The sequence below is a fragment of the Lissotriton helveticus genome, chromosome 11 (genome assembly GCF_964261635.1).
Source record: "Lissotriton helveticus chromosome 11, aLisHel1.1, whole genome shotgun sequence".
NCBI lineage: Eukaryota > Metazoa > Chordata > Amphibia > Caudata > Salamandridae > Lissotriton > Lissotriton helveticus.
In genome coordinates this window covers 450062285-450089656 of record NC_136072.1, presented here as the reverse complement: position 1 = coordinate 450089656, position 27372 = coordinate 450062285, and the positions used below count along the sequence as shown (strand labels likewise).

The window sequence follows — 27372 nt, the reverse complement described above, 5'->3', positions numbered from 1 at the left end:
GACAGATTATTCGGACCACTCACTGAAAATCTTTCATCAGGTTAAATGGGATATGGAGTAAGCTTTCTGAAGAGCTACTGAAACCATAAAACACCCCAGCAGGACCATAGTAAACTCTGTAATGCCATGCTGGCTCTTTATGAAATCAATCTGACTCATTTGGCTGAGGATTGAATATATATCTTGAAGGTATTTTGGCGTCTCTTCTCATTTGGTACTATGGGAACTCAGATTCAAGTATGTCAGCAGAAGAAGCGGAAGACAGTGCGCTCTCATTCTCCAGTTGCCTTGGCGCATCAATTAGGTAATCCCTGTGGCCAGCCAAAGACACTGTCGCTTACCATGAAGTAAGTAAACTGAGACAAAAAGAAAGTGAGGGGAGGAATTACGTATGCCTCATTATGGAGGCGGCTGTAACGATTGGCAGAATTTTAGGGATTGGTGTCCAAATTACGGATTGGTAAGAGGAAGTGGAACAATGGGATAGCACACCTTACCGCAAGTCATATAGCACAGGTCATGGGGGTGGGTGATATTTGTTTGCAAATATTGTGCACATTTTATATTAAATTGTGCTTCTCACTCTTAGTAAACATTGTTTTTTTTTTTGCATTTAATTTCTCTGTTCTCCCAGCTTTTGAAAACTTCGGACCTCGACCCAAGTCAAAATTATATATTTGCCTGCCATCCCCATGGCATTATGAGCATTGGCGCTTTCTGTAATTTTGGAACGGAGGCAACTCGATTTTCCAAAGCTTTTCCAGGAATAAAAACATTTCTGACAACATTAAATGGCAATTTCCGCGTACCGTTGTTCAGGGATTATTTGATGGCAGCAGGTAAGTGTTTAAATAATGAATTAAAGAACAGTTTTTATCGTGAAAAATTCACGTTGATTTAAATTTCTTTTACAAAATACTGGTTACTATTGCATGAGTTATGAGTAATCCTAATAGAAAACACAAAACTCGTTAAAGGGCTTATCTATAAATACTTATGTTAAGAATGTTGTCAATATTTTTTCAATTTTGCATAAAATGTATGTTACTTTTGAATAATTATCTTTTATACATTTTTTACATACATTTATTATGCTTATTATTTAGGCCTCTGAAGGGGACCCAGGGGAACATTAAACACTAGAATTGTTTTCCAGTAGCAATAAAGGACAACACTTTTTTGCTGGAATAAAAGCAGGTTATGTTAGTTTGTATCTCAGGTAGAAGGACTTCAAATACAGATAGATACATATAGACAAAGTGGTAATGAGGACATATCCAAATTTGTTTTTACCAAAGTTTAGTTTTATATTTTCATATTAATCAGACTAACTGATTGCCGACTTTCTTTAAAATTCCATTGCCTGCAGCACAAAAGCCTTATAATATGCTAGATTTTAGAAGTACAGTCCTGTGTTTTATTTATAAAAACAAATTCAGTCAGGCAATTTTTAAATCACATGCCTCACACTTATTTGGGAAGTCTGCAACAAGGGGTACAATCACTAGAAAGGTTATGGCCACAATTCAGATATGTTCCTCATTAACTGGAAAAACGTTACAAGCAAAATGAAGTGCACAATTTACAAGGAATAACTTTGCTTCATCAATTTCATTAGTATACATAAGAAAAGTATCTTTAAATGATATCTATAGTGCAGCTACATGGTAATGAATCAACACTTTTACAGAACACTACACAGTGGGAAAATGAACATTTATTTGCAAATACCTCCTTATAAACCGCTGCATAATTGATGCACAAGCATGTGCGTCTGCAACAGTTCAGGTTTCAAAAGAAACTAGCTACTTACCTATGACAGTAGATTTGCAGATTGCAGATATTCCAGATACACTTGTTATCCTACCTCCTCCCAGGTGAGGACGAATAGTCCAAATGAAGACAGCAATAAGACAATATATGAGACAGAAGTGACTCATCGAATCACAATGGGAAAAAAAGAATCCAAAGATGGTGGTCATATACTAGTGTATTGTGGGCTCACAGTCATCTTTACATTGAGTCATACTGACTCCTCCTATGGGCAGCACCCACAGTAAAAAAATATTTTTTACAAAGAATATTGTGGACTCAACGGCTAGATAGCGGAATAATGTGCAGCATGTGAATCTAGACCAGCCTCAAACCATAAAACTATATTTGCAGGTATTGTATTGTACTGCAACGTTTATATAGCTCTCACTATCCCAATGTAGGGAGCTGAACTGCTTGCCTACATGAGCAGCATGCAACACCTTGGAGGGTGTGTGGTTGGAAGTGTGCTGTCTGTATTTTGATCCAATGTGGGAAGTGTTTCCATGCGTGAGCCGCAATTAGTGTGATATGGTTTTCATTAGGTAAAATGATTGGTCAGAGCTAGGGTTAGCTAAAGAGTAAGGTTTAGTGTTAGGATTGGGTTAAGAGTCAGCAAAGGGATAACAGTAAGGGTAAGGGTTTAGGGTTCATTATTAACTCTTTCCGTGCTGATGACGGAACCGCTCCATCATCAGCCGCGGTAGCGCTGTGCTGATGACGGAGCGGCTCTGACACGCCTGCGCGGCGCTGATTTCGGCCTGCGCGGCGCGTTCTATTGAGCGGGCGGGGCTATGACGGAACCGCTCCGTCATCAGCACAGCTCAACCGAGGCTGGTGACGGAGCGGTTCCGTCACCAGCATGGGCGTGCCGCGCGGCCCCCCCGCCCCTTAGCGCTGCGGCGGAATCGCCGCCGCAGCGAAGAGGTTAAGTGAGTTGTTAAGTTAGCGTAAGTGAAAGAGAGTTAGGATTAGAGAAGCACAGGGTATGAGTATTATTTACGGTTAAGTTTGATGCCAAGTTTTGACATAATGGCATTCTTCATTGTGAGTCCTTTGTTATGGTTGGCCTAATGCAAAATGGAAAAATAATGTGTATGGTTTCTTCATTATGGGATTAGTGTTGTAAAATGCTTTATTATAGCGTTCTTCATTTGCACATGGATCCCTGGACACACCTGATACACAGCAGCATCTAAGTGTTAATGTGGGGTGCAGGGGGTATCTTCAAAAGAAGGGAAACAGTCGGAACAATGCGGGCAGAGCCATGCGTGTTCCAACAACGCAAGCGCTACCACGCTTGCCTTAACCACTCATATGCCTCAACCAAGCATATCCGTGGTTAAGGCAGTGCACGGTCTAGCTGCTGCTGGGAGGAAACAGGGAGGATCGGGAGAGGACGCGGCAGGGTAAGTGGGGTGGCTGGGGGTAGCTTTTAAGGGTTGTGGTCGTTTTCAGGGCTGGGGGAGTCGGGGTTGTTTTCAGCGCTAAGGGGTCGTGGAAGTTTCTAGGGCTGGGGCGGCGTTGGGTAGTATTTAGGGCTTAGCAGAGGGTGGGGTAGTTTTTTAGAGCTTGGTGAGCAGGGAAGTTTTTAGAGCTGGGGAGGGGGTTGGTTTTCAGGAAGGAGAGGGGTAGTTTTAGGTTTCAGAGTGGGGGGCAGGGATTCAGGGAGAGTAAGACTTTCCTGATAAGTCTTAACCACGTATATGTAATTACCTTAACAACTCATATTTCATTGTAAAGGCATGCGTGGTAAAGGCATATGCGGGGTTAAGACTTGCATGGTTAAGACCATGTGGAAACGGTATGCGTAGTAAATGCATGCGTGGTTCCGTCACACAACCGTTCAAAAGTATAATCATATTTATAAAACAAAATACTCAAAATATGTATTGTTGTGGGAAATCATATCTTTATCAAGTTATAGTATTTATGAAATTCAGGTTTTGCCATCTACTGCCTAAACACTAATTACTTCAGTTCATTTTAAATGTAATTATGGCCTGTCCTTTGTACAGTTTGAAACTCAATGTCACCCATATGCCACAACCCCAAAACAGCTACATGCTGGATCAGCTCAACATAGCATTCAAACTTCAGCATTATCTCTTCACACCATGACTAATTTTACCTGTCATAAAACGCATTCAAAGCTAATGAACGTACGCTAATTAACTTTAAATAAAAAATGTTTATTGTCACAACCAGTCTCCCAATTTCGGTAGCCACTCCAGTTCCTTCCTTTTCCTCTATGTTTTGATATTTTTGATATTTTTTTTAACTGATATAATATTACATTTTATAGTTGAGTCATGTTTTCTCTCTCGTGTGTGTGTGTCAGCACGTAAGGTGATTTTGATTGCACTTTTACTCCTTCTATTTAGTATGCCATGCACAGTATGTGGTACAAAAGGGGGTGGCGATGGACGGAGCATCTGAATCAATCAAAGACTCACACCCAGTTAAAAGATCTGGGTTTAATCCATCACCGTTCTTTAGCCCACTCTGCCACCCCAGTTCAGACATGGCTATATGCAAATCAGTCTGACCCTGTGCCTCATGGGAACAGTCCAGCCCGAACTGCCAAGCTGGCAGATCGGAAGCTTGTTTCCGGTCCAGGGAAGGCATGGCTTGGCAGTTCGGGCTGGACTGTTTCCATGAGGCACAGGGTCAGACTGATTTGCATATAGCCATGTCTGAACTGGGGTGGCAGAGTGGGCTAAAGAACGGTGATGGATTAAACCCAGATCTTTTGACTGGGTGTGAGTCTTTGATTGATTCAGATGCACCGTCCATCGCCACCCCCTTTTGTACCGCTTTTGGCCGCCATAAGTGTGGCAGGGTATGCTCAGACGTGAGTCCCTTGCTCACTTTGCCACTGGATTCAAGCAAGCCGGGCTGAAGACGGCTGGAATGCCAGAAACCGGTCCTCGGAAGCTTGTTTCCGGTCCAGGGAAGGCATGGCTTGGCAGTTCGGGCTGGACTGTTCCCATGAGGCACAGGGTCAGACTGATTTGCATATAGCCATGTCTGAACTGGGGTGGCTGAGTGAACTAAAGAATGGTGATGGATTAAACCCAGATCAGTTGACTGGGGGTGAGTGTTTGATTTGTTCAAACGCTCCGTCCATCAACCCCTTTTGTATCGCTTTGTTCGCCCTAAGTGTGGCAGGGTATGCTCAGACGTGAGTCCCTTGTTCACTTGTCCACTGGATTCAAGATAGCCTGGCTGATGAGGATTATGAATCCGAAACCGGTACCTGAATGCTTGTTTCCGGTCCAGGGAAGACATGGCTTGGCAGTTCGGGCTGGACTGTTCCCATGAGGCACAGGGTCAGACTGATTTGCATATAGCCATGTCTGAACTGGGGTGGCTGAGTGGGCTAAAGAATGGAGATGGATTAAACCCAGATCAGTTGACTGGGGGTGAGTGTTTGATTTGCTCAAGCGCTCCGTCCATCATCCCCTTTTGTATCGCTTTGTTTGCCCTAAGTGTGGCAGGGTATGCTCAGATGTGAGTCCCTTGCTCACTTGGCCACTGGATTCAAGATAGCCTGGCTGATGAGGATTATGAATCGAAACCGGTCCCAGGATGCTTGTTTCCGGTCCAGGGAGACATGGCTTGGCAGTTCGGGCTGGACTGTTCCCATGAGGCACAGGGTCAGACTGATTTGCATATTGAATTGAAAGAATTGAAAGAATATTTATATAGCGCCCATGCTACCCGGAGGCCTCGCAGCGCTTCAGATCCAAGAAGTAGCGGTCCCAAGATGTAACAAGGCTATCGCTCGAATAGGTGGGTTTTCAAAAGTTTGCGAAAGGCAATTAAACTGCGGGTTTCTCTTATTAATTGAGGGAGGGCATTCCATAGTTTGGCCGCTGAGTATGAAAAAGAGCGGCCACCCCACCTAGCTTTTTTTATCTTCCTGGTTGTGGCTAGGATTTGGTTACTAGAACGAAGGGATCTGGAAGGTTGATAAAGTACTACCATTGAGTGAAGGATGGTAGGGCCTGTCTTCCAGATGGCCTTATGGGCTATACATAGTGCCTTAAACTGGATCCTGGCTCCCATAGGAAGCCAGTGCAGTTGATGAAGGGCGGGCCTAGCGGATTGCCTCCTCGGGACTTGCAGGAGTAATCTTGCAGCGCTCTTCTGTACCACTTGAAGTTTTTTTATTGTGGATAATGGGGCTCCAAGGTAGAGGGAGTTCCCATAATCCAACCGGGACAGAATCAACGCCTGGATCATGGGCCTGCGTGCATATAGCCATGTCTGAACTGGGGTGGCTGAGTGGGCTAAAGAATGGTGATGGATTAAACCCAGATCAGTTGACTGGGGGTGAGTGTTTGATTTGCTCAAGCGCTCCGTCCATCATCCCCTTTTGTATCGCTTTGTTCGCCCTAAGTGTGGCAGGGTATGCTCAGACGTGAGTCCCTTGCTCACTTGGCCACTGGATTCAAGATAGCCTGGCTGATGAGGATTATGAATCCGAAACCGGTCCCAGGATGCCTGTTTCCGGTCCAGGGCAGACATGGCTTGGCAGTTCGGGCTGGACTGTTCCCATGAGGCACAGGGTCAGACTGATTTGCATATAGCCATGTCTGAACTGGGGTGGCTGAGTGGGCTAAAGAATGGTGATGGATTAAACCCAGATCAGTTGACTGGGGGTGAGTGTTTGATTTGCTAAAGCGCTCCGTCCATCATCCCCTTTTGTATCGCTATGCACAGTATGTATCATATGTTATTTACAACTCACTGAAATTCAATGTTTCTCCATATGAACTTTAAGTGTGAGATATTATTGTCTGTTTGTCTGCTTCCAGGTATATGTTCTGTGAACAACTCATCAATTGACTACCTTCTATCAAGAAACGGAACAGGAAACGCCGTAGTCATAGTAGTAGGGGGTGCAGCAGAAGCCTTAAATTGCACTAGCAAAGAACATATACTGACACTGAAGAATCGAAAAGGATTCATTAAAAAGGCTCTGACACATGGGTATGTATGCATGACTTACATAGTGCTGGCTATTATGCCAAACAAGAAAGTGCTGTTCAGAATGAAGATTTTCAGTGGTAAGTGCAAGAGCAGTGGGAAAGGTGAGGGGAACAGTGATTTAGCATCTAGGGCAGGGCAGTGGCGGCTGATCCGCTAAGGCGGTAGAGGGTCGCCCCACTGCTTTCAGCAGTGTAAGTAAAGGAAAAATAAAATGGTAATAACTCGTTATTATCTTTTTATTTGTTCCTGCTGCTGCGTATTTGTGGGGCGGGCTGCTCTGCTCTCAGAGCAGGGGGAGCAGGGGGAGCAGTGGTAGGCACTCTGTAAGTGCACAATGGCACTGTTTGGCCAGCCCGCTCTGGCTGGCAAACAGTCTTGCGCACTTTGCATATTCTCCGACCAGGCTTCACTAGAGCCTGGGTGGAGAACATGCCCAGGTTCCCATTCCCTGGCTGAGAGCCGAACCACAGTGCTCAGACCAATCACAGCGCTGCATTGCAGTATTGTGAGTGGTCAGAGGAGACTGTGTGCTTCCTGTTCCGGCCCAGTAGAGGGACGACGCGGAGAGAATATGGAGGAGAGACAAGACGCGACTAGGAGGTAAGCTTAATTTTCTTTCCTTTAACTCACCCCACCCCTGCCCTGTCACCCCCGATCCGTGCCAGCCGCCACTGGGGCAGGGTTCTCCAAAGTTGGTCCTGGATGGCCAGATCTATGCCAGATTTTTAAGAAAACTACATTTATTTAAATGGGGATACGCTGCAAATTTGGCATGGATTTGGCCTTCCAGGAGTGACTTTGGAGAACCCTGATCTAGGGAATGGTTTTATTGTGGAGAATGATTTGAAGCTTAAAGGCAGAGCTGCAGTAGTGGAATGGAGTGGCAGTGCTTGAGCGGGTGCGGAGTGGGAAGGAGTGAAGGGGTGGAGCCTTGTTTATTTTTTATTATTTTTTTTATTTTAAAGGTTTTATATAGCGCTGGCTAGACCCGGAGGTATCAGAGCGCTTTACATGAGCATCAGATCATAGTTACAGGTTACATCGTCACAAAGGTTACACATTTATTAGAGCATGGCAACATAGTTACTTGTAAGGTCGAGATAAGACAATAAGCACAAATACGTAAGGGGAAAAGCAGGCCAAGGGAAAGAATCAGGAGAGGGGGTAGGAGCTGGGGAAGTAGACAAGTAATGAAGGCGGGAAAGAGAAGCGGAGGGTAAAGGACACAGCATGGAAAGAGGAGGGGAAGGGCGACGGGGACACAAACCAGTAGACGAGTCAAAGCAACGTCCAAAGTCCAGTAAGCTGTGATCCCAGGGGAAGTGGTATCACTTCTCTATCTCTGTTGCGGGAGGCTCCCTTTAAGCAGTGGACTCTCTCAGAGGGGTCTCTGAGACTCCAAGGCCTACATTCTGGATCCTTCCCCCAAAAGGGGGGAGAGGGAGTGCTTTGGCAAGGGGTGTCATACCATTCCTCAGCTGTGAGTGGCTCCCTTGGCGCAGTGGACTCTCTCAGCTGGTTCGCTGAGACTCCAGAGTATAAATATTGGATCTTTCCCCAACAAGGGGAGAAGGAGTGCTTAGTCAAAGGGCACAAAGGACAGGGGGCTAGGCAGACTAGCAGGCAAGGTGAGAGATTCAGGGGAGAGGGGATAGGAGCTAGGGAAGTAGAGAAAGAGTACTAAATGGGAACATATTTAATTAATGAGTTATTATATAGCCTGGCTAGACCCGAAGGAAACAGAGCACTTTACTTGAGGAACAATAATGTTGCAATTTACATCAGTTAAAAGTTACATAAGTATCAAGAAAAACATTTAAAGAACATAGGGGACAAGTTGAATGGCGCAAGGAAGCGTCAAGGGATAGGGTAAAGGGGTAGGAGGAAGATAGGACGTAGAGACGAGGGGAAAATCTGCCCAAGGTCCGGCTTGGTAGGTGATGGCAGGGGGGGGGAGTCCACAACCCATCTCCTCTTTAGCTATATGGTAGCTCCACCGGGCATCAGCCAAATCGCTAGGTCTCTACAGTCTGGGGTAAGTTCTGCAGGTTCTAAGTCCTGATGTGTAAGCAGGTTAGAGGATAGGTTCAAGGTCTGGTCAATGTCCAATTGTTGTCCCAGGGAAGTAAAACAACGTGGAGGGGACCACTATGGAAGCCATCTTGGGGTCAGGCAGGGGACTCTGCTGTACACTGGTGGCCATCTTAAGGTCAGGCATCTGGCAGTTAGAGTCAATATCCAGGACAGTGGCTGCCAGAGAATAACAAATCCAGCGTGCACACACCATCACACACACAGACATGCACAAGCACATACAAATGTGAGCACACACTCTCATATGCGCACATACGCACACACACAAACACATAAACAGAAACATCCAAAAACACAAGCACACATAAAATCCCATGCTCTAGTACAAAAACACCCAAGTACATGCACATGCAAACACCATCACATGCAAAGACATGCACAAGCACACACAAATGCGCTCACACTCTTATACACGCACAGACGCACACACACACAAGCACACATACAGAAACTACCAAAAACACAAGAACACATACAATCACATGCTCCAGAACAAAAATACCCAAGGACGTACACACAGGTACATGCACACACACACACCATCACACACACAGACATGCACAAGCACACACAAATGTGCGCACACACTCTCATACGCGAACAGAAGGTGCACACAAGCATACATACAGAAACATCCAAACGAACAAGCACACAAACAATCCCATGCTCTAGTACAAAAACACTCAAGTACATGCACACACCATCACACGCACAGACATAAGCACACATACAGAAACATCTGCGCGCATCAACACAAGCATACATAGAATCACATGCTCTAATGCGAAAACACCCAAGTACATGTCCACACCATCACACGCACAGCCATGCACAAGCACATAGTCCCCGTGGGTCACTTGTACACCAGGATGTCTTAAGTGAGAGGACAGGGGTTCTGTGCAGTTTGTCTTTGCTTCTAGTCTGCTCACCTGCTGTGCCTTCAACTCAGGAGTTGAGGGAGTTTTCGCTGCTGGTTTGAGCATCTCGTTGGGGGGAGCTTCAAGACCTCCTCTTAGGCCTCCTTGCAAGGCAAGCACAGCATCTGCCTCACAGGTCCTGCAGCATGTGATCTGTTGTATGGGGGCAGAACTTCGGTAGAGCCGCATGAACGCCGACCGCCGGCTGCACCACAGGTCGCCTCCGAGCTCACTCCGCTTCTGCAAGTTTTCACCTCAGCAGACGCAATCTGTTAATGCACGGCCCAGAGCAGTGATTGCGGCACCCCTGCAGAGAGTCCCCGCAGACCGGCGCGCTCACAGAGCATTATGGAGGATGCCGTATGCTCTCGTCAAATCCAGTCAGGGAGCGAAGCCTCAAGGGTATCTATTCTCACTCACGAGTCGGTCCGCCAACTTTTTGACGTCTCCTGGGGCTTCTTAGTAACTTCTCCCCGAGATTTACAAGCGGCAGCCCGAGTACAAACGCGCGGGCATTTTAACTGCAGGCATCTGTTACAGTGTGTCTTTTATACATCTCATATTGCGGACATTGGGCACTTCGTCAGTTTACATGTTCGTATTCCACCGCATATTGACGGATTCTCTCATGAATAACCCCTCATCTCGCATCATCGCCAGCCAGCGCAGTTGTCCACCTTGTTTATTATCCCCGCCGCTCCGCGTACATTGCTCAAGTCCGCCATTTCATTTACCTCGGGTCGCGGTCTTCTCCGTGTGGGGTACAGTCTGATACAGCGGTTTGCAGCTCCCAATTCACCACAATATAGAAATCTTCTTATGTTCAGCCTATCCTTTGCGACATGCCGCCCAGTGTCCACGGCTATATCTTCTGGGGATCCTAAGAGGAGAATGGCTGGCAATCTTTTCCAGCTTTGCTACCCCGATTTCCAGTCAGATGCTGCTTCTGTGTGTCGTAATTGCTCTGGTTAAATTTTTAGGTCTGACTGAAGGAAGCTTTATCATTATTATTATAATGCCTGTACAACAAAGAGACTGTATGTATATATATAAAGACAAAAAACTCACGCGCATTGTGAACCAAGTGAGTTTTGAGATTAAGTAATTGCTTACTCACAAATATTGCACTGATAGGGTAGTACCTATTACTTGTATATGATAGTGACCACATCAAAAAGTTGACAAACATAACTATTGCCCTACATTGAAATATTCCATATTCCTCCACGTATTAGAAAGCCATACCTTCTGACTGTCCTTTATTTAAAAAACTAGACAAAATGCATAGTTATGCGTATTTCAAAAATGGCCCCTCTTAAAAATTCCTCTTACTGCTTATGTTTTGAGCCCCAATAGGGGGGTGAAGGTTTGGCCAGAAAAGAGCTACCATGGTAACCTCACTTCTGAGTAGCCTCATTTGCGTAATTAATGTTGGTGAGAATCACAATATTGTGGCTGAAATGTCAAACTGCATCAACACTGTATGCGCAATGTCGAATATCAATTTATTGACAACGGAAGTTGGTGTGGAGTAAGAATAGTAAATGTTTTCTTCCCTTTGTAATATTTGTGTAGGTTAGAAATATTGCCCTCCTGTTGGATCCCTGGAGAACTCTGTGGCCTAGTTGTGGAGACAGTGTGAAGACATGAAAGGAGCCCAGATATCTGACTCCTTCTTTTCTCAGGAAATGTCAGAGCAGTAAAGCGAGAGGAGGGACTGCATTTTTACGTTTCGCCTAGCGAAGGCTGCGCTTGCGCAGCTCTCGCTGGGAGAAAACTGATGTTTCAGAGAGTGGGGCTTGAACCCGCCCCTCTTCTCCATTGGCTGGCTTCCTAAACGGAGGCCAGCCATTGGAGGAGAGGGGCATCACTCCGTTCAAGCCCCGTCTTTTTGGGATTCGGGGGTGTGTTTTTTAGTTTCTTTCTCTCCTCTTCCCATTGGCTGGAATTTTACATTCCAGCCAATGGGAAGAGGAGAGAAAGAAAAACACGCCCCCCAGTCCGGAAATGTCGGGGCGTTTCTCCGAGGCATTTCTGCTTTTTCTCGGAGAAACGTGGTGGTGTGGAGCGCTCCTCTCTTTATTTTTAAATGGTGGCTCTGCGCTCGTCAATGCTTCCACCCTTCCACTCAAATACAGGGCGCTGTGCTTTCGCTTGTTTATTCTATTTGCGTGTACATGGTGCCCCCATTCCGCGCTCTCCAGAAAGCAGAATTATCGGCTTTTTTTTTATGCCTCTCTATCGGTTTTGTCGGTGCTGACGGTGGTTCCTTTGTTCTGCATCAAACATGCACCAGCATACTCGGAACGAGCAAGAGACTGCCTTGATTTTCAAATTGCAACTTAAAATACCAGAACTTCACCCTTTTGTCTCCTGTCGCAGCCTCAGCGTCCCCAGCAACCCCAGCCCTCCCCCCCCTTCCAGTCTCCCACCGTGACGACAAACTTCAGAGCCGCCCCTGGGCTAAGATAGCCTCTGTCTCTAACTCTTTATTTGAAGCCGCTAGTCCGTCATCTTGACCGAAGTGTGTGGACGGAGCGCCCGCCGGAGGCAGGAAGGACAGTGCAGCGCAGCCTCCCAGGGAATTTCATTACTGTTGAAGTTATTTGGCAACCTGTGTGTTCAAGAACCGTCTCTAATTGTGAATCTCTCTGACGTCGGGAGAGGCAACGGGCCCCTCTTGTAGAAAAACACACTAATAAATTGTGTGTTTGTTCAAAACTGTCGCTTTCTGCACCCTCCTTGCTGGTAAATTTTGTTTATTTTTTGCTGACCCTCTTCTGTTCTCGGCGTCTTCCTCTGTCTTCTGTCTCCACACTCCCCGCTCTGCTCGGTTTCTTGTTCCTATTCTAAGCCCACCCTGTGAGGTGTTTGTTGATATTAGATAACTGTACCCCTTTGCTCCTGTACAAAGTTGTGGCGAGCCACGGGACCTTGCCACAGTTTTAAACTGCACAGATGAACACGGGGCTGCACCTCAAGGCACGACAGGTCGACGCCAAAGCCCCCGGCCCCCCTACTGCCCCCACGCACGTACATTACAGCTCCCTGCTAGCTGCACCTCACACTGAACGAACGGTAACCCCGTCCAAAGTGCCGGTGAGATTTCTTTGGTAATTTTGTTCTCACCCCCCCTTCAAGAAAACTGTTTTAGGGTGTCGTCGGCAATGGGCTTTCTGGGTATCTATAAATGCGACAAGGGAGATCTCAGTTTTTGTCTTGGATTCTTGGCACATTGTGTGATTCCTGTCAATTAATAGTGGTGCCATCAGCAGTTTTATTGCCTATTGAAGGGAGAATGCAGAGAGCACTTAGAAACCAGTTTCGCACGAAGTTTGTGAGCTACGTACTGCTGTTAAACGTTGCTTAGTTTGAAATTAACATGAAAATGTTTGCGCATAACGGTGATGCACCTGAAATAATCGTGTGCGTTTTTCTCCCCCCCCCCACCATTATTCGGAACGTTAAATCGCTGGATATTTTTCCCTGAAGCCTTTTGCTGATGCCAATTACCTCCTCTGAGGGACAGCTGGCAAAGAGCTGCCGATTTGTCAGTTATTTAAATAAAGTGGGTGATTGAGTAAACTCATGCTCCTGATTTACATGTGATCTGCACTTACACCTTCGAATTCAAGAAAGGCCAACTCGGCCTGTCATCCTTCCGATGTCATTATGCCGAAGTAACTCCTGCTGTCTGATGTGCTTATACGCGAGAAACTGTTGCGTTAAGGGGACAAGTTATCAGTGACCTTTAGTTAATATCAAAGGAAATACTTTATTTAAGTAGCATTGGGCTTCAGGGGTTCACTGATTGGCTTTTGCCCCCCCCCCACACACTCTCAACATCGAAGTTTCTGCTTTGCTCATGGCTAGGCGGCCACAGCTCCTCCTTCCTGGGCAGGGCACCTTGGGGGGGCGGATGCTTTTACTTCTGAGTTTCGCACTCTCGCCCAGCTCCTGCTTCCGTGCCCATCGACCTCCGGCACAGCGCTGCGGGGAGCGAGAGGTGGCTTTGAGGCGCATCCACCACAACCACATCCACATCCACATCCACCACCACATCCACCACCACCACATCCACCACCACCACATCCACCACCACATCCACCACCACCACATCCACCACCACATCCTCCACATCCACCACCACATCCACCACATGCACCACCACCACCACATCCACCACCAGCACACCCACCACCACATCCACATCCACCACCATTAAGCTATTGACATTGTAAATGTAAATGCCATTTATTTATCTGTTTTCAAAAGCAACACATAAATAAAAATGTTGTCATTTACAATGCCAATAGCTCTAACTTTGGCAAAGGCGAGACCGTTGCATTGTAAATGCTTAGGCAGGGAGAGCTGTGTAACTGAACTCTGGCGGATGTCTGTTTGCAGATACATGAAGACACACGCACATTTTCACGTACCTTTGAGCGTACGTCCGTCATTGTGTGCATGTATGTGTATTTATACCTGTATACCAGTGTGCCTGTCCCTCCCGTATGTGTCTAGGTGCATCTGAATGCATGCACTCCTCTCTGCGTGCCTGTCTATTCCGGCATGCCTGCTTTTACAGAGGGTTGGGGAAATTGGGTAGCTCAGTGCATCAGTGGTTTTTTTGTGAAAACTGAGAAAATGTCCCTTACGCTTCCTCAAACATGTGCATCAGTAATAATGCTGTCCCGGTCAGGCACCAAGCTTTGAGCATTCCCATCATTCTGAATTATTTTAACCCTTCAATACCCAATTGTGTTTTTTAAATATCCTATGGGTGCCCCCTTATGTAAAAAAATACCTCCATTGCTAGGACCAGCATTTTGTCATGGTGGCCCCTTTTCCCCAAACATTACATACAATATGCCAGTACCAGAATATTCCTAATACTGCTTCTCTTGCACTATGGAGGTCCTTTATGTCAAAGGTTAATCTCTAATATGTCCGGGACCACATTTTGTCATGGACAGCCCCATGACCTTACCACAGCTGTCTTCCCATATGCCAACAATTTCCTCCAATGTGCCATCACAAGCAATTTGCCACAGGGGCCAACTATGCCAAGAATTTCCTCCAGGAGGCCAGCACTGGCATTTTTTCATGGGGTTTCCATGCCACAATTTACCTACAGAGTGCCAGCAGTAGCATTTTGTCAAGGGTATCCCATATGCAAGCATTGCCTCCAATATTCTAGTATCAACATTCTGTAAAGGGTGCTTCGATAAGTCAAGAAGCATGCAAGCTCCAACAGCGATCTTCAAGCATAACACATGCTCACTTACATTCACTTATTCACGCCCATTCAATTATTAGCACTGACTTGCGCTCATTCATTTTCACCCACTCTTGTGCACTCACTCTCGCCCTGAATCACTCATTCACATTCTTCAATTCACTCTTACTCTGACTCACTTATACTTACTCACTCATTTTGATCTCTTATATAAACATACATGCTCACACATATAGACGCTCTGCCAGCCAAACTCACTCTCACCACTCACTTTCACCCACACAACATACATTAAAACCATTTTATTTTTCTCATCTAAGGTGCCAGTGAAGATCCAGATCTTGCTGCTCCAGTTTTTATTACACTAGTAGTGAATAATAAACCAAGTATTCACTATTATTGTAATAAAAATAAGCAGAAAACGAGGTTAGAGCCTGACTCTGATAATGCGAGACACCCCTACGTTTATCGCCCTGATGTTGCCACCTCGGAGGCCAGGGGCGCAAAGGCAGTGCCAAGGGTAAGCAGGGGCAAGCAAGGGGTCGCAATTGCGACCTCTGGTGACCCCTAAATGACATCCATGGAAGCAGGATGTGAAAGATGTGAAAACAGTGGCAAAAGGATAAACCTCAGATGAAAAGGAACAAACAAGAGTGTAATATAGGGACAGGGAGAGTATGTCTGTGAATGAAAAAGATTGTGACGTGAGACAAAGTGTAGAAAGCCTTGGTATTCAGCTACCCCAACATGTGGCACTGGCGGGTTTCTTAGAAAATTTAAGCCGCAGCACTTATTCTTTTACAAATCATGCACTGGTTTTCCCATGCCATAGACCAAAGGGTTCAACATGTAGAGTGGCTAGATCCATGCCAGACATTTAGCATATCCGCTTATTACAAATCTACACGCAATACATCTAAATGAAGGACAGTATGCTGAAAATCTGGCATGTATCCAGCCTTCTTAGCCCAATGTTAGACACACATATCTTTACAGGCCTTATCGCACATTCACTTATTGTGTGAGTTTGGGCACATATGTCAGAAACACCCCACTCTGACCTTGAAATCAATGCTTCCTTTTAGTGTTATTGATCTGTTATACAATGAAGTATACTTCTGTTTCCATGTTATTTGCAATAATGATGAATTTAGTGTTTGTTAGCCATACCACTGACAAAATACATGGGATAAAGCAACCCCAAATGTACTTGAAACTATACTGCAAGTCACCGATGAGTTACACGAAAATAGAGAGGTCAGATGCTTCCCTAAGGGCAAGCACTCCGAAATAGGTTGATATAGACTCATAATCAGGGCCACTGCAATTATGCGGCAGGGTAAGGTCAAATTATGAGGCAGGGTTGACTAAATTATGCAACAAGGAAAGGCAAATTATGTAGCGTAATGTGAAGCATTCTGTGATAGAATTACTTTCCCATTTCTACACTTGGTAGCACTGTCTGGACATAGGTTGTACATCATTAGCACCAGTTTAACGTCCAAATATTAGCAATAAGCAACAGAAAGGTGACCAATCAACCTGTGCTTTGGGCAAGGCATGCTGCTTCATTTTCAGTAACTTTTGAACAGTTTGAGCAAGAAACAAAATGTTGTGGCAAAAGCGGCAAACACAATATTTTGCTAAAAAATGCTGTGGCAGCACAGTGGAATATTTCCAATGACCTGCTTATAATGTACCTGGTGGGGAGTCCTGTATAACTAAACATAGCAAGGTATGTATGGGACTATGAAAGTGTGTGTCCCTGTACTGTAAGCAATTTCTTTTTTTAGGACGATGACCCTCACCCACCCAAAGGTGGCGTGCTTCATCGTTGCGTCCCTCCTCACACCAGAACCAAAGGTATCTAGTGTCGGATGCAACTCCTCCATTAGGGGAAAAGCTCTTGAGGAGTGTTTTTTGAGGGTATGGTCCTTAGGGATGTATTTTGTGTGAGTGAGGAGTGCAGAGTGCTAGGCGAAAAGAATCTTTATTCTGCAGGCCGACCAACATATCCCCGCAAGGGGACACAAGTAAGAGGGCGGCCACCGTAGTGCCACAAGATGGCACACGGGGCAGCCTAGCGCTTTGAGACCCCGGAGGGTCCCGCGCGTCAATTACGGCCTGGTGTGGGCGAGGGAGAGTATATATTCCTCCCCCGCCCACCGAGCGGCCGCTTTGTCCGCTGTCCCCTCACCCTGACGCCGTTTGCTGCTGCTTCTGCAACGAGGTCGTTTGACCACGAGGTCAGTCAGTGCGGCCCTTGTTTTATTCCCCCTCCTTCCCCGACCTAGTAGGGGTCTCCTCACTGGCCCGTGGGGGTCACCGTCCCAGCTCCTGCCCCGGCCTCGCGCAATTGCAAGTAGTGAAGGCCTTGGGGGTTCGGAGGTTAGGGAGCAGGACGGGGGCCGGGGATTGAAGGATGAGGTCCCGCGGGCAGCAGCTGCCTCTTGTTTGTGGCAAGGTCGTAGGCTCACTTGCAGGGTAGGTCCCATATCGCCCAGGCGACATTGCCGAGGCTGTTTCTGGGGGGTGGGCCCCCCCCCCCCCACTCTCGGCATACTTCAGGCTTTTGGAACCTATAGGGGGTCCATTCCGCAATGAGGGGGCATTTGATAGATACGCCCTACCCCCTCCTTTGCGGAGGGTGAGCCTATTTAGGGCCTATGTGGGCATCGGCACACCACAGGATGCTTTCAAAATCGGCGAGTAGCAGGCCTCGGGACCAGCTCCCAAGCGGCGGGGTGGTTGTGCCCCCTCGGCCTAGACTACCTGGGAGCATCCGTCACGCATCGTCCCACTCAAAAGAATCTTTATTCTGGTGCCTTCAAGGGATAGATTAAAAACGTAAAGGGAAGTGAGAAACTTCAACCCAGTATGAGAGAGATCAACATGTTTCTGTCATACTCGTGATCCTATCAAGAGCATCTTGGCATTCTTTGGTACCTAAATCATATATCACTCTACAAAGCGGAAGGAATAAGTATATCTATAGAGTCCTATTCAGCAGATACTAGACCGTGTCCCACACACATATCAGGAGTGAAGTGGTCCACCATCGCGTCGTAACCATGAAAAACCACACAGAGATACATTTTACGCATGAACAATATGGTATACACCATACAACCACACTTCCTTGGTAGTGCGTATCCGTGATCATGCATATGTGATCCTAAGCACCACAGGTGTAAAGATCAAATAGAAAAAAACATGAAGCACCGGCATAACATTTTAGAATGTCTGCTTAGCCACAATTGTTTGGTTTTGTACTTCAACTCGAGCTAACTTTCAAGGCAAATCTATAACAGTAGGGCTACAAATACAAAAATGTAAAAAGAAACAAAAATAACCAAAGTTATTGTCTCATCTTCGTTTAACAAGCAATATATTGATCGATTTAAGTAGTGAGAGTTTGTTGTGTAAGTCAATTACAAGTGTAATGTCAAATGACAAATTTGTTTTCAACTTTTAATGGGTACAACATTCTCTTTCATCAGATTAGATGAGAGACTCCTAGCTACTTATGTCATACAAGTAGAATCATCCATCGCAGGCACAAAGGAGGGGTGCGGCCGGGGGTTCTTATTATTCACCCATCAAAGACCGATACTGTTCCATAGTTGGAGTGCCCAACGAGGAAGCAGTGAGCCTCCATTTTGAGGAGGTCAGGTATCCTCGTAATAGACATACCAACGCACATATACGTAAGAACATCTAGTGCTTCATGGGAAATGTCGTCCAAGACACAATGTGTTGTAAATGCATCCATGTTAGTTTCAGACAGCAATGTATTTATTTTATAAAAAGTCTTGTCTTAAGTTTTCTGAAAAATGACATGAAAAATACTTTTAAAGAGCAGGAATGTCAACTTCTTAACCACCTGTGATTAAATGACGATTGTGATATTTGAATGATAGAGGCTTTGTGTGATTGCTATATTAGATAAGTGAAACAAAGAAGGGTCGGAGAAAGAGAGAAGATGGTGCTTAATTGGAAATATAGTACAAAGGGTGATGTATTTCAATTACGTCTGAGTTGGTTAAAGACAGCCTTGTGTTTATTGTAGAGAGTGTTTTGTGGAACTCTCTAAAAACGAACGTATTCCTGACCAGAATATCAAAATTCTTAATCACTTTCAATGAAATGACAGTTGTAATATTTTGATGTTAGAGTCTTTGTGTAATTGCCATATTGGATGGGTGAAACAAAAGAGAAAGGTGAGATTGAGATAATATAAGTAAGCATAATGCTCTACAAATTTCCATTCAGAAGCAGGATACAGGTTTATGAAGAAGGCAACTTCGGGTAGATAACAATTCTCTGAATATGTAACTATGATAGTGCATTCCAAAGTAAGCCATCATTTTATCCTGTAATATGCCTTTTCTAAAGACATACCCAGCGTTGTTCCCTTTGAAACAGCAGGCTTTCCAAACCATAGGACACCAAGTTAAAGGTAGCTTTATCAATTCCTTTCCACTGTAGATCATTCTCATTGTGCTGTGAATTAAGTGTTTAATCAATTTAGTGCCTGATCATTTACATCTTATTGTGCTAAAGTGTTCTGTTATACTCATCTTTATTGTTCAGGTGGTCATCCCTATATAGTATAGGTTACACGGGCATTGAATCAGATATATAATACCTCTCACATTACAGTAAGTGTGGGTTTTGAGGATCTGGGGTATGGTCAGCCCTAAGTCAATCTCCATTGTTTGTCAGGTAAGATGATACACTGAACTTGACCCACATAGAAAGTGACCTCTCACTTTTGGAAGGGCCCAGTAAGTATTTTAATGGTCTTTGTGTAGTGCACACGGTCTAGTATGTACCAACATGTCCTTTAGATGTCTACTAAGTTTGAAGGCAAACATTGGTTTATCCAGAACCTTCTCACCCATATTGAGAATACATCAATACTTCATTGCCACCTTTATGATGGTACTCTTTATATGGCTGAAGGTATTCATAAATACCATTCTGTCAGCTGTAGGTTTGGGGTTGTTTTCGAGTAGTGAGTCTCTGTGGTTGTTCCTGTCTCTCTTAGCTGCTTTGCGGACAAGGTGAGCTAGCTAATCTCTCTGTATCAGATTATTGCTCAATTCATTGGCGTGTCCTTAATACTTTTCAATCTCAGAACAATTTCAACTTTCTTTCAAAAATTGGAAATTGACCAACTGGTAGATTGTTCAGTAGCCCTCTCGGATGGAAGCTGTCATATAAAAATGGGAAATTTCATGCCGTTGGTTTTCTTTATAGTTCAGAATGAATGTACCCAACTTCTGGATATAGCAGCAAATCAGGGAATGGTAAATGAGTCTTGCTATATTCACAGGTAAAATGTGTATATACTCATTCCTGGTGTTTATGTGTAAACTGAAGAAGCAATTCTGAGTCACCTTCCTAGATAATGATATAATCGATTTATTGTCTCCCAAAATTTAAGATTAGCCTGCTATAAATTGTCAATCGGACATATGTGGACACACTCAAAACTATGCATGTACAGATTTGTCATGCCTGGGGCAAATGTACTGCCCATCGAAGTGCTATAACTTTCCAGTATAGTTAATCTTGAAAAAGAAAAACAAAATCATGGGAAGATGTGCACAGTCCGTTATAAAGAATGTATGTAGAGATTCCACATTGAAGGTTACTATATAGTCTCATCTAGTAACACTTGATGTGAAATCTCTATATGCCAGTATTCCACAAGAAGAAACACTACAGATGTTAGAGACACAATTATACAAAGAAACAAGAGAAAACAAGACTCTTACTGCCTTTATAATGGACTGTCCAAATCTTGCAGCTTCAGGGGGTGTTTGGGGTGTGACACTGCCAAAATGCATTCTTGGCTTTGTAGTTGGGTGTGGGGCCCTGAGTTGGATCTGCTATGTTTGTATCTGTTTTTCTTGTTGTTCTGATCTTACTAAGAGGTTTTACCTTAACTTGTTCATGTTTTGGATCATAAACTTAAATATATATAATTACTGATTTACCAAAAAGTAGTAAATCTGCACCCATATAAGAACTTTGTGAGTGTGGGCAAATCCACTTTTTGGAATTCACAAACATTGGCAACAGTATTCTTGGACGTCTCGGATTTCCAAGCATACTACTGCCAATCAAGCATCCAAAAAGTGATCGGATGAATGTTTTCAAATAGTCTAATCAGTGGCATTCACTTGTGGTAGCATTTCAATCCATAATTTTTCACCCAATGTGTCACTCTAGACCGAGGCCCACCTAATGCAAATATTTATTGACGCATTTCCCCATTGAAACAGTCCATCCCAAACCCTGGTCATCTCACCGCTATACCGCCCTCCCTGCAGCTCACTGTGCTTTTTTAGTTGGGACATTTTAGATTCACCCCGCCCCCGAATTGCACTGAGTAAGCTATGCCTCTAGGTGGTATGTGTATGTTCATACATGGGTCCCAAAGCTCACTGTGCCGTAGCACTCATGTTGCAACTCACTTATGAGGCCTAACAAAGTTGAAACATATTTGACGTTGCTTGTGTTCCTATGCTGATGGGACATGGTTTAGCAGTGAATATTCATTATGTGGTAGGTCTAAGACTGATTTGCATATATATTTGGCCTCTATCTGCATAAATCTGAATAAAAACCTACAGATTGGAAAGTAACTAAAGTCAGAAGATGACATTGCCTCAAGAGGTGTGCGACATTATAGCAACACTCTACAACGCTATAATGTGTATTCATAGGATTCACACAAGAGCCACAGAGTTAACGAAGAGGCTGGCAACAGCATTGAATGTAAATATCTATAGTTCACTGTGGTATATTTTTTAGACATTCATTTCATCTGATTCATGTTAAAAACTGTACAGCCAATTCTTGAAAAATGCGGCATGTTCTTATAAAAGCAGTATATTTTATTCAGATAGGAATTTTAAATTCATTTTGAAGTTTTAGCAAAAACAATACGAAACAGGTATCAATATGTGCTATCTGACCAAGTACTCACACAGTAGAAACATTTAGAAGGTAAAGATGTGTATATTCAAGAAAGCAGTGGTTAATTTGTAAAATAAAATAAGTTCCAGAGCCCTCTTCAGGCAGCCACTGCATGTTAGATCACCCATTGCCCCTGCCAACGCTGCTAATCACAGTACCAACACACCTACTGCAAGTGTGACAATTCAGACTATCCAGGCCACTCAAAGCTATAAGAATAGTTGAGTGGCAGGTATTAGTCATTTTTAATGTATATTGATTTACCAAACAACTATTGTTGTGCTCATCTCAAAATTGACAACAGCACCACCATGTGGCAAACTGTGAAAGTGCCGGTGTTGACAATTAAGTAACTGTGCCGAGCACCAGAAACCACCAGCTCAAATTAAGCACTACAAGAAAGTTAGCAAAAGAGCAGAGTAAGGCCAATTTGATTGTGTCCATGTGCCCGGTAGGATCTAAACATAAAAATCCTATTTTAATTGCCCATGCTGTCAACAGCACTTCAACATATTATTGAATTAATAGTTATCATCGCGACACTATTATTTGGAACAGAAGCAACAAAGTTGTTTTTATTAAAGATCCTACGAATTCACTGAAGAGATTAGTCAAGCAAGTGTTAGAATATTTCAATTAACCCAGGAGCATATGAGATCTGCAAAAAGTGACATATGCATATGGTGGTGAAAATATGATCTGCAGTCATATGGGATTTGACAGGCAATAAGGATGAACAAATGAGGGTTACTCGTAGCTGACCATTAAAAGAATACTCCAACAGAGTAGGGTTGAAAGTTACATAGTTCGCAGTGCAGATGAAAGCGGCATGCAACCCTTGGAGTCTGCGTCTGGCAACAGTGCTGAGAACTAGGAGGACTCGCACGTGATGGAGTGCTGAGAATAGACAGGGCGACAGCCACATAGCTCACAGACTCTCAAAGGAATGTTAGATACAGATTGTGCGCTACCCCTTAGAAACCCATGCTTATCACATGCTTAAATTAGATGAGAGAAGAATCTCCCTTCCTTCATGGGACAAGAGGATAGCTTTTTGAAGCATACAACAGTAGCAGCTGCCACCGGATGGGGGTGGTGGGACGAGGTGGGGGAGGGGGGTTAATTAACAAAAAATATGCTTACCTCAGAACGGCTGGTCGCAGCCTCCTCTGTCTCCTCTTCCTTTCTGCAGTCTAGCAGCAGAAGGAAGTAAGTACCCGGCACACAGGCTGCCCTGAGCCGATTGGTCTGAGTGCCATGGATCAGCGCTCAGAGTGTAACAGGGAGCCTGTGCATGTTCCTGACCAGGCGGTGTAATGCAGCCTGGTAGGAATATGCAAAGTGCGCATGTCTGTTTGGTCTGCCCAAGAGGGCTGGCCAAACAGTTCATGCGCACTTTGGGAGTGCAAACCACTCCTCCTCCCCTGCTCTGGCCAGCCCCGTCCCACGCAGGCAGTTGACTGCATGCAATAGGAAAAAATAAAATGACAATAACGATACGCTATTGTGATTTTATTTTTCCTTTTTGCGCAGTGGGGCAACGCTCCTCCGCCTTAGCGGAGGAGCTGCCACTGGCATACAAAGAGTATTCACGCAATGAGATCTCCAAAAACGATGGCGGAATACATCTAATCGTGTATTTGTACAGAAATCTGTATCAGCCAAGCTGATTTTACAAAGATTTTCACAAGAATGGTTATAAATGTTTTTGCCTAAACAAAGCGAGAAAGATATTGTATGCATTTTTGTTCATATTATTATCCCATATCAACAAAAATGCATTAGACTTTCAAAACTGTGTTAATTTATTGTAGTTTACATTTAGTCAAAATGGCAAAGGAGACACATTCATTTTTAAGATACTCTATTTGCTTCTCACTGTATAACATAAAGTATTTTCTCATTTTTTAGGACTGCCCTTGTGCCCGTGTATTCTTTTGGGGAGAATGAAATCTATAATCAGTGTCTATTTCAAGATGGCAGCTGGAAAAGAACTGTTCAGAGTCTCTTTAAGAAATGGATTGGGTTTGCTCCGTGTGTCTTCATCGGCCGTGGGATCTTCTCAAGCACTTCCAAAGGCATCTTACCATTTCGAAGGCCGATCACTACTGTCGGTTTGTATTCATTTTCAGTTACTACTGGTGGGGAGAGATGGGAGGCACAGGAGAGTCAGAAGTGGATTTTTGTATTTGTATCGAATATCCATTGATTTTTTTTTAGGTTTAAATGTTCAAATAGATTGATAATAAGTACAGTTCAAAGAGCGTTAAACTTTTTTTCCCCTTCTTTGCCCTTTCATGTCCTAATATTCCTTAAATCCGATTGTCTGCTAAACTTCACTCCTCTGCCTCTTTTTGTTTCATCACCTATACTTGCATACGTTTTGTCAAAATAAAGTTATGCCAGAAAGTAAGATTACCAAATTAAATAGAAGTTAATTTGCATTTTGCTTTTAGAAGTATAAGTTAACCTTGCCTAAAGACAAAATAGTAGAAGATGTAGGCATGTCCAGAGAAATCAGTTGGCAATAAAAAGCTTCTAGTGTGTTGCTTGATCTCTCATACCTTTTCAAGGAGCTACTCGTTTCTGGGCCCTTTGAACATCAAGTCGCTGTACTATGTAAATCCTCCTTGCAGGTTCAAAGAACAAACCTTCTGCTTCTATTCAATGACATGTTTTCCATTTCCCGTGGGATTTTAAGTTTATCATTAGCTGCATCAAACCCTTTAAGTGGTATATTGGGTTTTTTCTCCCTCAAATGCTCTAAAGATGTCTTCAAAATTTCTTCCCCAGAAACCTGGTATTTTAGGGCATTTCATAAAAAATGAGAGATGATCTCACAATATTGGGGTCCTTTTATGTCCTGAGTCTGCAATTGAACCTCTAGCCAGAAGGATCTGGGCGTGCAGCTGAGTGTGTACCTGAAGTTTGTCACTGTGAGAATTTCTGCAGCTTCTATGAACGCTGTGGTGCAAATTCCAGCGCTCACCGACAGGCGGGTGGTGTGGTGCTGCTCTCTTCTACCACAGTGTTTGGGCATGGAGGGTGCTCCTGCAGGTCAGTGGCGGTAGAAGGAGGAGGCATGTGGAAACACCATAGCTGAGGTTGGTGCTTATGTGGATTTCAATGGTGCAATGTTGGGAGAGGCGCTTTCTTTTTTCAGGCCCTAATCCATCATTGCCACTTTCTCATGCAGCTCTATGGGAATTAATATTTCTGTCATGGATTTCTCCACTTCATGGGCACATGGTTTCATTTTATCCACCTCATTGGGTGCATAAGGTGCTGCTGACAACACTATTGTGTGTCACAATGCTTCTAGGTACCTTTCTTCCAGTATGCTCTTTGTCCCTTTGTTTACATGTTTTTCCACTGTGAATTTTGCCGTATTCTATAGACATTCTTGCTGTCTTCGTTGGTAGGCCCTGTGGGATTCATTGTTACCTCTAGTCTGAGCATTGCATTTAGAAATGCTTTATTGTAGATTGGCTTCACTCTTCAACTTCTTCTTCTGTGTTATTGCCATTTGCAAAATTCTGGTTGACAGCATCTTTTAGGAGGACACTCTTCAACGTTTTGCTAAAATACTCACTGGACGACAAAGTCACTAATGAAATAGGCCCACCAGTCTTTAAATCAAAGACCACCGGGTTCAAGAGCCAATTGTTGTGTCCACCACTTGAGATACAATTCCACAGGATTCATCTAGTGGCAAAGATGCTATCAAGTCTCTGTAGTTACTAAAACTCAGTGGACTTCAGTACAAGGAGGTGAAAGTCGTATCCCTAGGGGGTGGTAGATGCATACCTCTCTGCCATACTACGAGATGTTGGGAGTTACCAGATCGAAGTTAGTGGGTCGATAGACCTAATTTTATGGGTGAAGCACTGCACCTGGTAAATCCATTGTTGAATAGAGCTAAGGGCTATGGCCTTTACCCAGCTACATCTGCACCACAGGCGGAGGAGGCAAGGCTCACCCCTGCCTCACAAATGTCTCCAAAGACCACCAACGCCTCCCCCACCACCCTACCCGCCTCATGACCTGCAGCTAAACCCTGCTCCTTTTAGAACCTACTCTGAGCAGGTGGTAAGTGGGATTGAAAAAGGGCCCATTATGGGTCTGTAACTTGGTGAAACAGGAGGCAGTAGGCCTGGTTAGTACCTGGTACACATTTTATTCTGCATTCCAGAATCTGTAACTTTCATAGCCCGTTAATAGATGCTGGGATCCAAGCAGCAAATACCATGCAAATCATAACTAGGCCCAATATGAAAAATAGAGGAGGAACCCACTCCTCATTTACTTCTCTTGAAGCTCCCAATTTGCTTCTCTTAAAGATCTATTCAATGAGAGCAAGGTCTCCTTTCTCTCCTCAACCAAGATTTTACAACATTGCAGAGGGATTTCCTCCACTTGCTGGGAGATGAGAGCTGTAGATCAGTAAAAAGCAATAGGACCTTATGAGCCTTAAAAAGTGGTTTTATGGAGGTGCCACCATAAATAATATTAAAAGTCTGATTTAGAGTATGACCGTATTTACTCTGTCCATCAAGGTGGCGGAGGACATATTATGTTATTATTATATTATTGTATTTTTGACATACATTAAGCAGTAGATGCCTGAGTATAATATGTACCTGAGGTGTAATAACACAGGTGATTGAAAATGTGAATAAAATGTGTTTACAAAAAAAAAAAAAAAATCAAGTTGGCGGAGGACATTTCGTTCTCTACTCTCATGGATAGAGGACCATCCCTGTGGGGTTCTCTGTATGTTCACAGGAGCTGTCTCATGGTGGCTACGGTGATGATGCTGAAAGTTTGTTGACAGCCGCCATGTTTTCAGGTAGCCGCTCACCAAACTTTTTTGATTTTCAAAAACAATCTTGCAAAACAGAGGGGCTTTTCTCTGAAGGTTTTGGGGTCATTAGTAATTTTGCAATCGCAGGGTGAAGCATTTTGACGCTAACGCGTCATTACGTGTGCATGTTGGGTCACACAGCGTGACCATACGCAAGTGCCATTTTGAATCAGTGTGTGCATGTGCTACTAATAAGACTGATAATTACGGATTGACGCAGATATTTTCAGTGCCTCAGCAGGATCAGAGAGAATATTCTTGTTTTGGTCATGGAAGGTGAGGTCTGTAAACGTATAAGTTGGGATTTTTTGGGGGGAAAAAACAGAAATACTGTTTTTATAACCTTCTTATGATCATTTAACCAGAAGGCGGTGCTACACAGTTTCATTGTGCCAGTCATAGCACAACAGAACGTCATGATTAGGCCACTTCATGTCTGTTGGTCTTGGAGTTAAAAA

General features: G+C 44.2%; 1 protein-coding gene across 3 annotated transcripts in view; it reads left to right on the top strand.

Annotated features, from left to right (window-relative positions):
* LOC144791304 (diacylglycerol O-acyltransferase 2-like) overlaps positions 1-27372 on the top strand; it is a 310035-nt gene that overhangs the window by 214943 nt on the left and 67720 nt on the right. For all 3 annotated transcript variants that reach the window (XM_078665970.1, XM_078665972.1, XM_078665971.1), the window contains exons 6-8: positions 635-839; positions 6636-6810; positions 23962-24164. In XM_078665970.1, coding sequence (XP_078522096.1) covers positions 635-839; positions 6636-6810; positions 23962-24164 — 583 coding nt within the window. The remainder of the gene's footprint in view (positions 1-634; positions 840-6635; positions 6811-23961; positions 24165-27372) is intronic.